The 10,602-nt window shown below is 54.5% G+C and overlaps 1 protein-coding gene across 1 annotated transcript; it reads left to right on the top strand.

Moving 5' to 3' along the window:
- Window positions 1-1,162: 1,162 nt before the first annotated feature.
- Slc29a2 (solute carrier family 29 member 2) lies at window positions 1,163-10,226 on the top strand. Its single transcript, XM_055610646.1, has 12 exons — window positions 1,163-2,441; window positions 2,674-2,755; window positions 4,014-4,174; window positions 4,338-4,477; window positions 4,992-5,126; window positions 5,348-5,445; window positions 5,655-5,739; window positions 6,505-6,635; window positions 6,864-6,969; window positions 7,057-7,142; window positions 8,519-8,718; window positions 9,233-10,226. Exons 1-12 carry the CDS (start codon window positions 2,413-2,415, stop codon window positions 9,342-9,344), a joined length of 1,365 nt encoding a protein of 454 aa, XP_055466621.1. The 5' UTR covers window positions 1,163-2,412; the 3' UTR covers window positions 9,345-10,226.
- Window positions 10,227-10,602: the final 376 nt, after the last annotated feature.

Raw genomic sequence — 10,602 nt, 5'->3', positions numbered from 1 at the left:
CTAAAACTATACTAAAAATAAAACCAACTATTTGTTTTCTAAAGCCACGCTGATAATTTCCTGAGCCTGGGCTGTAAACCCACTTGCCATGTGCACACAGAGCATTGTCCGGAGGGCTTAAGTAGACACAGCGTTTCCTGGCGCCTCAGGCACCGTCTGCAGAGGGACAGCTGCAATGCTTCCCTTGGAGTGTCGCCAAGCCTTCGTTGCTCTTCCGAGATAGCACATCATCAAGACAGTCAAGACTCAGCTCTCGGTGCCTCTGCTGTGTGTTGCTGCCAGCGGAGCTCTAGACAGAGGGGTTAAGCAGCAACTGCCTGGCGTGCCTGAGCGGCCACCTACTCACGTCCTTCTTTTATTACTAAGTGCTTTCCTTCCTTGCCTCCCTTAGGATACCACTGCCCCATCAAAAAGCTTCATCCCTGGGTTTCGTTACACGCACAACTTCACCACAGAACAGAAGCAAAATAGTGGTTATTAACTACAGGGATCCCAGAGTCTGACTGGGTCGAGAACCTGAAGTGAAATCCAACTCCGGGGAGGCTCTTCCTCCTGCCAGCCGAAGGGATTTATTTGTATGTCCCACAGTGTGCCAGCACTCTCCTGTCCCCAGTCCTGGTACAGGCTGTTCCTTCTCTGAAACGCCTCATCCTCTTCCATCCCAGCCCAGGCCTGCCGCCACAGCCCTCCACCAGGGCTATGTCCCCACCCCCTGTCCCACTTTGACTCATCTTCCTACGACTATCAAGTAGAGACCGGTATCAATAATAATTATTAAAATAAGTATGAGTAAAATGCAAGTGATTAACGTGTATGTAGGTGAAATTGCCAAGAGTTGGCCTAAGGCCGGTTCTGGGTGCAGAGGGGATGAACAGGCCTTGAAACAGAATTCAGATTCTCTCTCTCTCTCTCTCTCTCTCTCTCTCTCTCTCTCTCTTTCTGTGTGTGTGTGTGTGTGTGTATTGGAAGGATGGAAAGGAAGCTCAAGAGTAACGGCCTTTTCTTGTGAATGCTCCCTAAAGTCACCAGCTAGGGCGACAGATGCAGCTCAGGTCTAAGAGTCTTTGCCTGACGTTCACAAGGTTCTGGATTCAATTCCCAGCACCACAGACAGTCACCTGTAGACCACCATGATCTAATCGTTTATTAGCCACCTTCAATGAACCGAACAGGGTGGCTAGATTCTGGGAATGAAACAGAAACAGCAGCGGCATGGTCTAGTTGGCACATAGGACAGACAATCTAAAAATAACTCCATCTTTTAAACACATTTATATCACATTTATTTGGGAGGGGGCACAAGTGCGTCGCTGTACTTGTGTGGAGGTCAGAGGACAATTGGCTGGAGTCTCTTCAGTCCTTCTGACACAGGGAGCCTGGACCTTGAACTCAGATCTTCAGGCTCGGCTGTGAACACCTTACCTGCTGAGCTTTACCAGCCCAGATAAATATGTTCTTAACTTAGGAAAACAGTAAGCCTCGCTTTCCCCATCCCAGGGAAACCACACCAGTGCATAAATTATAAAATTGTGATTTGCAATCTTCTCAGTCTTCGGGGTGGGGGTGACAGTGGGAGGTGGGAGCGTCTCAGTAACGTTTAAGGAGTTGTGGAGTGGAATTGCAGGAAAATTATGTTTTTAAGCGGCCGTAGTGGTGCCGCCGGGGATGGAGCCGCCTAACATCACTTCCTGGGCCACGGTTAAATACTCCCTGCTGGACCCAAGGACCGCAGAAAGGCCTTTTTGTCGTCTTCCATATCCGTGGAGGAGCACCGGCTATCTCCTCCACTCTGGGGGCCTCCCTCGGAGCACCGCGCCCGGACCCTCTGCGACAGTAGGTGACACCGGCTTCTCCCTCAGGGCCAAGCTTGCTCCCTAAGCCGCAGACTGGGTAGCAGCCAGCTTGGAGTGCTCCAAACCTTGGGGGTGCAGGCGCGGCTCCACCTCGGAGAGAGGAGGAACCCCCAGCTGGGCTGGCTGTGCCCAGCTACCAACCGGCTCCTTCCCTCCGGCGCTGTCCTGGTCCCACCTCCCCAGAGATGCGGGACAGACGCCCCCGGAGAGGACTGGGGCCTGAGGAGAGAGGCGGCCTTGACACCCAGCTGCCCACTACCGAGCCGGCACGCAGCGGGATCCTAATCCACTACAGCAGAGCCGCCCGCCAGGCGGAGACTGGAGCGCTCGGGGGAGGGGCGCAGAGGCCCCTTTTCCCCGCCCCGGGGGCGGAGCCGAGGTCTGAGCCTGCAAACCCTGGTCCCCGCTGGCCCTGCCCGGACCCTCTCACCACCTTCGGCTTTCCGACCTTGGGATTCCAGGACACCGGCCAGCCTCGCCGTCCTTCGGCCTCCCAGCCCCGCACAGGCGCAGATGCAGCCGCCCTGCACCCGGCCTGGCGCATAGGACTGCGACAGCCATGGCGCGCGGAGACGCCCCTCGGGACAGGTGAGAGGAACCCCATGTGCTGCGCACCGGGGCCCAGGTGGCCACGAGCCTGTCAATTCCCGCTCGTCTGGATGCTCCCGGGCGCAAAGACCAACGGGACTACAATTCCCATGAGCTGATTCCCTTGGCTGCCTGAGTCGGGGTGATGGGGGTTGTAGTCCGTTCTAGCGAGGGGCGGCTAGGGCGGCCCGTGCGTACGTCCTCGGGGTGACCTTCTGACTGATCCCCACAGCTACCACCTGGTCGGCATCAGCTTCTTCATTCTGGGGCTGGGCACCCTCCTCCCCTGGAACTTCTTCATCACCGCCATCCCGGTGAGACCTGCAGCCGATCGGCAACCACATGGTCACAAACCTCCATCCCTCCAGCCGCCCGGGACTGCGGTTCGCGAGCGGCTTTCCACACCACGCCACCTTCTACGGCTCACCTGTCAGCGGAAACACCGAGCCTCAGAGGGGGGAACCGCCTCTCGCCTGGCTAGGCGAACTTTTTAGGGATGTCCAGATCCCGGAGGGACAGGGCCACCAACGCAGGGAGTCTGACCAGAGCATAGGCGCTCTACTAGCCCGTGTCCTTTGTCGTTATTTCTGGCCAGATACTCCAAGAGTGGGTTTTCCAAGCCCCTGGCTTTCTTTGCAATGACATGAATTACGTTCGTTCCGCTACATTTAATGTGCAACTAAACTACCTCGGACCAGGCGCTGCAGATGCGGAGGAGCCGTGAGAGGGAGGCTCTGATTCCCTCCGAGCATGCCTTCTTTTGTGGAAAGGCAGACATGTGTAGCTTGTGTTTTTGTTTTGTTTTTTTTTTTGGGGGGGGGGGGGGGGGGGGGGGTTATTCAAACATGTTCAGTGGCACAGCTCTCCAGGTGTCTGGAGTGCTGGACCCTGGGTGGCCGAAGATGAATCAGCTGCTGAATTTGAGAGCCACAGGGCCAGAGCTATTAATAACGTAGCACGACACACGCTGTTGCATTCCAGCCTGAAGCAGACTGCTAGAGGCCCTCCAAAGAAATCGCTTCTGCTTCGTAGGAGAGATCTGTAAAGTAGGGACCGAGCAGGCGAAAGGTCGGGGAGAGGGAATTCAGAGCGGAGCCAAAGAAGAGCCTATTTAGAGAAAGATCTAGATAGAGCCTGGAGTTTAGCAGAGTGGAGCAGAAGACAGACAAGAAAGGGAATCTGAGGGAGTCTGGGATCAGATTCTAGAAGATCCTAAAGCGTCAGGTCTGCCTTGCGGGCCGTGGGAAGTTATGCAGGGGAGTGGCGGGAGATGTGTGCCCAGGACAACGTAGGCAGTGGCCTAGCACCTAAGCTGGGGCCTAGGTGTTCAAGATATACCCACGGAGTGAATTAAGTGTAGAGGCTGTTACAGGGACGGGAACGGAGGCTGGGGCAGACTCCAGCCGTGTAATTCAGTGTGTACCCCTCTAGCTCCGCCTGTGTGCCAGGTCCTGGGGACAGTGCAAAGACAGTCCCACAGATTTTAACCAAACCATCAATGATTTTAACGGAAGTGTGGGGAGGTGGGAAGGGAAGTGCTTCCTGACCCTGCGCTATCTCCCTGTCTGACAGTACTTCCAGGCACGGTTGGCAGGGGCCAACAGCACCGCTGAGACCCTGAGCACCAACCACACCAGTCCCACAGACACTTTCAATTTCAACAACTGGGTGACACTGCTGTCCCAGCTGCCTCTACTGCTCTTCACGCTCCTCAACTCCTTCTTGTATCAGTGGTAAGATCCCCAACCTCCATGTGGAGATAGTCACAGAGGTCAGGATCACCTCCTGCTCCTGTCCTTTCCCTGCCTTCACCTCATCACTCCAGCTCCACTGCCCTGACCCTATGCCCACCTTCCCCTGCCCGGCCACCTGATGTCCTCTGCCCCTTCTGAACAGCATCCCTGAGTCGGTGCGTATTCTGGGCAGCCTGCTGGCCATCCTACTGCTCTTTGCCCTGACAGCAGCCCTGGTAAAGGTGGACTTGAGCCCCGGGCTGTTCTTTTCCATCACCATGGCGTCCGTCTGGTTCATCAACTGTAAGCATATTTCCCTCCCGGTTCCCCACCTCTTCCTTGTTCTGCAACAGCCCAGCAGATCCTTGTAGGAAAGACAATACCATTATCACCCAAATCCCCAAAGAAGAATCTGAGCCCAGAGAGAGGAAAAGTCACTTGTCTCAGACCCTGATAACCTAGGCAGGCCTCCTACTCAGAAACCCTCCTAATCAAGAGAAATGGGCTGAGTATGGTGGTGCATAACTTTTAATCCCAGCGAGGCAGGCAGATCTCTGTGAGTTCAGGACCAGCCTGATCTATATGATGACTCCCAGGCTAGCCAAGGCTACACGGTGAGGTCTCAAAATAATAATAATTAGAATAATAAGAGAAAGAGAAGAATAAGTGTGTGTGTGTGGCGGGGGGGTGTGTGTTTCTAGACTGCCCTAAGTCCACAGGAAAACCCACACCCACCTAGCCTAGACTGGTTTCCCGTACACCTTGTGGATCCTCCTGATGCTACTGAGTATTGGCCCCTCCCTGTCTCTCTCTACAGCCTTCTGTGCAGTGCTTCAAGGCAGCCTTTTTGGGCAGCTGGGTACCATGCCTTCTACCTACAGCACTCTCTTCCTCAGTGGCCAGGGCCTGGCTGGGATCTTCGCTGCCCTTGCTATGCTCATGTCCATGGCCAGTGAGTCCACCTGAGTATCCTCTCTAAAGTCTGGGGAACAAAGGAGGGGACACAGGAGGATGATGCCTGGGTTATGGGTGGAGGCAGGAGAGATGGAGAAGTGGAGACAGAGGGGCAGGGCTCTTGGGCTTTGCACTGAGGGAGAATGACTGCACGACGCTACAGGAAACTGGGGGACTGTTCAACTTGGGTCTCCTCTGCAGCTAAAGTTTCTGTCACAGGTGGCGTGGATGCCCAGACCTCTGCCCTTGGGTACTTCATCACACCCTGTGTGGGCATCCTCCTCTCCATCATATGTTACCTTAGCCTGCCCCATCTGGTAAGCCTGCTACTGGGCTAGCTGGCCCACCTTAGGGAATTTAGGATAAAGCTCTGGGAAAGGCCAAGGGAGAGAGATGAGACCTCATTCAACCCTGATCTCCTTAAAGGGGATGCTGACTGTTGAGGGACCTCAGCGTCCCAGCCAAGGGTGTGGAGGGGATATACAGGAAGGCCTTGGGCAGGACTGACTTTCTGATCCTTCTGCAGGAGTTTGCCCGATACTACTTGGTCAAGAAGCTGTCCCAGGCCCCAGCTCAGGAGCTAGAAACCAAAGCTGAACTCCTCCAAGCCGGTAAGCCCCAGGACCCTGCAGGGGATATGGGGAGACACAGAGGAAGTTCAAATAGGCTCTCCTGGGAAGTATTCCCTTCTGTCTCCTCTACAGCCCCCATCTCTTTGAGCCTTGTATGAGTAGAGGCAGGTCATGAAGGGAAGCCGTCCCTGCTACCCTATGGTTCTGTTTCCTCTTGAACAAAATGGAGTAACAGCAGCCAGGTCTTTGGATCCATAATCTCTAAACTCTACTGCCTTGGGCCAATCATTCAATTGCTATATTCTCCATTTCCTCTTTTTTGTTGGTGTTGGTTATGGGCAACAGGGTCTTTCTGTATAAGCAAGACACCGAAATCTGCCTACCTCTGGGTGCTGAGACTAAAGGCATTTGCCATCATGCCCAGCTTAGCCTCTATTTCTTCATTGTAAAGTGACAATGAGAGGATCTGTCCAAGATGCTTAAGTCATTGCTTGGCACATGGGCAGGGGAATAGCAAATCAGAGGTCAGGCTAGGTAAAAGAGTTAGTTCTAGGCCAGCCTGGGCTAGAAAGAGATCCTGTCTTCAAAAACAAACAACAAAAACAAACAAGTGCTGAGATGTAATTCAGTGACTTCAAGACACCGTGGGTCAATCCCCAACACCACCATTAATAAGTGAATAAGCAGGCTATCATTACTATTAACCCCCCTCTCCTGGACGAGGCTGGAAAGAGTCACTTTTTTCACCACTGAGGATCTCCTTGCTTTTGGGAGTTTGAGTCATGGGCCTGCCCTCTCCCATAGATGAGAAGAATGGGATCCCCATCAGCCCCCAGCAGGCAGGCCCAACTCTGGATCTTGACCCTGAGAAGGAGCCGGAGCTGGATGAGCCACTGAAGCCAGGAAAACCTTCAGTCTTCGTTGTCTTCCGGAAGGTTCGTTGTCTTTTGGAAGGTCCAGCTAAAAGGTAGCTCCTAACCATCCACCCATGGCCATTTTCTCCAGCCTGGGAGAAAATTGGACCTTAGTGCTTACTCCCTCGGGTTGTTGGGTCATGGAGGTAGGAACAGAGTGGGCAGGGCTGCAGCAGCAGGGGTGTGGTCGGGCTGCGTGGTGGACATGGCGCTGCCCTGCCCACTCACACCCCTGCCTCCGGCTCCCAGATCTGGCTGACGGCGCTGTGCCTTGTGTTGGTCTTCACAGTCACCCTGTCGGTCTTTCCTGCCATCACAGCCATGGTGACCAGCTCCACCAGCCCTGGGAAGTGGAGTGAGTGCTGGGGCGAAGCAGAGGCTGGGGGAGTGAGGGAAGGCGGCAGGTGGGGGTGGGGGTGACCGTCGGCTCTCTCTTCCGAAGGTCAGTTCTTCAACCCCATCTGCTGCTTCCTGCTCTTCAACATCATGGATTGGCTGGGCCGGAGCCTGACCTCATACTTCCTGTGGGTGAGCTTGTCTGGGCTGAACCAGCCAGAAGTTTGGGAAGTAGCTGGGGACCAAAGGGTACTGAGGAACACAGAAAGGTGACTTTCAGTAGTACCCCCGACCTGACATCGGTCAGCTCTCCAACTGGCAGTAGGTGACTGGCCCTGGAATGGGCAGCCAGGGTGGCAGTGCGTTCCTCCAGAGGAGAAGCCACCACATCTGGGGAAGTACCATGTCCCCAGCCCCCAGCCCAGCCCTCGGGCAGTGGAGGTTCTTGTACCTGATGAGGAATTGACGTGATTCTTAAGGGACTGCTGTTGTAAGACCTGGGGTCTCACAGCTCAGGAGTTCAAGATCATGCCCTTCCCAGAAACTCCCCCAGACCAAGACTCGTCGCAAAAGCAAGAGGTTTAATTTAACCATTGTGCAATGGGGTCACCCCTGCCGGTCAGCAAAGAGTGGCACCGGGAGACAAAGGCTTTAGGTTTTTAAAAGAAAAATTGCGGGAAATTTGAAGTTGCAGTTTTGGCAATTTAGGATTGGATGAGGAAGCTATAAAGTAAGATAATTGGTTAGTCTTAGGTGCTCAAGCTTGGCCAGTCCTGCCAAGTGTGGATGCAGCTGCAATTGAAGGTGGGGTGGTTAGCTCATCCTTGAAGATTTGGCTGGAGGTCAGGAGCTACTCAGAAGAAGGATTGAGGCCATCCGGGTTCATTGCTAAGAAACACTATCTTGAAGACAAGGGTCTGGTCCTTTTTTTGCTGACTGAAGGTCATTGCTTGCTTGCTTTTTTTTATATCTGTCCTCACAGATAGGGTCACATTCCTCCATTCTCTGGAAAGGTACTAAGAGGCTTTAGCTTAACCTGGATCTAAAACTCAAAACTATAGGCTTTAGAAGATATATAGGTTACAAAGTTGGCCTAACCCTTTCACTGTCCATGGGGTGTTGTTTCCTTACATGAAAGCTCCCTTCGGAGTGTAACAAATATTATCAGCAGCAGCCTGAGTGGGGACCCAGCCTGGAGACCCAGCCTCCCACCTGCTGAGATTCTCATCCCAGACATTGGCCGGTGCTTTCTACTTGTAGTTAGGTTGGAGAAATACAGGCCGGTGCTCTGATGCACAGTAAGTAATCTGACTGTGCTTTCACAAAAGCTAGCAGACTGAGTTTCGGATGCTCTTGTTATAGAGAATTGCTCAGGGGCTGGAGAGATGGCCCAGGGGTTAAGAGCACTAGCTGCTTTCCCAGAAGCCTTGAGTCTAGTTTCCCTCATCTGTCTCACTCTGCTCACTGTAGCTCCAGGGGGTTAGATGGCCTCTCCCGGCCTCCTAGGGCACCTGCGGCATAACCCCACCTAGCTGCAGGGCCCGCACTCACCTGAGCTTCTGTCACAGCCAGATGAGGACAGCCGGCTGCTGCCCCTGCTGGTGTGCCTGCGCTTCCTGTTTGTGCCACTCTTCATGCTGTGCCATGTGCCCGAGCGTGCCCGGCTGCCCATCATCTTCTGGCAGGACGCCTACTTCATCACATTTATGCTGCTCTTCGCCGTTTCCAACGGCTATTTGGTGTCTCTCACCATGTGCCTGGCGCCCAGGTCTGGGAAGCAAAGGGTTGGGTGCGGTGATGGGGAGGGCCCGGCTCTTTGAGGAGGGCTATCTGGAAAGGCAGACCACGACCCTAGATAGCTGTCCCAAGATCTCTGGCACCATCCTGTGGGACAGGCCTTCACTATTTGCTTATCCCAGGCCAGGAGCTGGGGCGGTTACCTGTCCAGGTGACCAGCCATTTCCCACAGGGGCAATAGAGCTGGACTCTCAGGAGAGTAAGCATGGCAAGAACTGGGTGAGGACATTTTGTTGAGAAATACGGTGACGGAATCTAGTACCCTACGAAGCCAGATCCTGAAAGTCCTGAAAGATGTCCTTTTTCCAGCAACTTCATTTTACAATGGAGGAGACTGAGCCCAGAGAAAGGCCAGGTTACAGTGGCAGAGGGTGAGGTCAGACCCAGGCTAGAACTCCAGTGCCAAGGGGCAGCAGAGGGCCCAGAAGCTGGGTCTAAGGTTAGGCCTGGCGTTTTTTCTAAGTTCCTGTCTCTGTGTGTTCTAGGCAGGTGCTGCCGCATGAGAGGGAAGTGGCCGGGGCCCTCATGACCTTCTTCCTGGCCCTGGGGCTCTCCTGCGGGGCCTCTCTGTCCTTCCTCTTCAAGGCTTTACTCTAAGGGGTCCCAGTGCTCCCCACAGTCCTCCTCCCAGCTCTGCTCCCAGAGCCAGGACGCTCCCAGGGGAAGGACCTCCGCTACACAGGGCCTCTCGGTCTGTGGGTACCAGGAGGGGACAGAACCTTGGCTGGTAGCCACATTGCATATGGTGAGGAAGACTCCACCAGTGGTCATTCTGCCCCTCACCCAGGAGTGAAACGGGACATAGAGAGATGGACCTTTCTGAGGCACATAAGAGAGCATTTTGGAAGGCATGAATTGGGGAAAGAGCTCACAGGCCCAGGGCCCTTCCTTGCTACCGGGACTATGTCTGTTCATCAAACCATCCAGTGATCCCAGGGATCAAAGCCACCTATAGGCCTTGCTGACGATGCCCTGGTGGTCTTCGCTGTGCCTGAGTGGGGATGGCAGCCAGCTCCAGAATGGCTTCTCCCCTACTGGCCCCCCAAGGCCCTGGCGAGCACATGAGGCGTCCTGGAAGCTGAGGGGAAGAGACAGCTCAGAGGACTGACCTCTGCGCCTCCAACAGTGCTCTTTCACAGTCAGTCCTCCCTAGAATCCGGACGGGCCCGTCTAACGGGAAGGCAGTTAGCCTGCCGGGCTGTGCACTGCGCTTTACAGTCCGCACCGTTTCCTGCAGCCGCTCACAGAAGCGTCAGCCAGGTCCCCGGAACATCCCTGATGTTCTGGTCCATCAAAGAGTGAAGCTAAGGCCTTCATCTCCCTCCTTGTAGGTGCTGACCCCACCCCCACCTCTGGCCCACCACTTGCTTCTCTTCCTCCAAGGTATCCAGGCAGGTGCCCCGGGCACTTGCTACCATCTTTTCACCCCGTTTCTCCTCTGACCCTGTTTCCAAGTCCAATAAAAACCATTCATTTCTATGCTGGTTTTCTGGAATGTTCTGCTTGCTCGGTTGGCCTCAGTAAACTGGGTGGGGCAGAGTGAGTTGGCAGATTCTGGAAGGGGCAGAGGGCTGTGCGCTGGCTTTGACGGCTTAGGAGGCCAAGAAGCTGTCCTTCTGAAGCACCCAGGTTTGATTCCCAGCACTCATATGGTGACTAGAAACCCTGGAACTCCAGTCCCAGGGGATCCAACACCCTCTTGTGGGCTCTGTGGGTGCCAGGCACAAACACGGTGTTCATCCATGTGTGCAGGTAAACACTCATGCCCACCAAGGAAAAATAAATGAACCTGGAGTATAGGAAGCAGTGGCTTTGTACTCCGAGCAGGGAACTTGGCTGAGTATCTAGCCGCTGC

Source organism: Psammomys obesus, unplaced genomic scaffold (genome assembly GCF_907164565.1).
Source record: "Psammomys obesus unplaced genomic scaffold, mPsaObe1.curated_primary_1811, whole genome shotgun sequence".
In the NCBI taxonomy this organism is placed as follows: Eukaryota; Metazoa; Chordata; class Mammalia; order Rodentia; family Muridae; genus Psammomys; species Psammomys obesus.
Note: the sequence above shows the minus strand (reverse complement) of the source record. Positions and strands in the feature narration are given on the sequence as shown.

Excerpts from the sequence above, each read along its gene's own strand:
- Slc29a2 (XM_055610646.1), top strand. The coding sequence starts at position 2,413 with ATGGCGCGCGGAGACGCCCCTCGGGACAG. Across the intron at positions 6,970-7,056 it reads CACCAGCCCTGGGAAGTGGA|GTCAGTTCTTCAACCCCATC; the intron begins GTGAGTGCTGGG and ends TCTCTTCCGAAG. Across the intron at positions 7,143-8,518 it reads TGACCTCATACTTCCTGTGG|CCAGATGAGGACAGCCGGCT; the intron begins GTGAGCTTGTCT and ends CTTCTGTCACAG.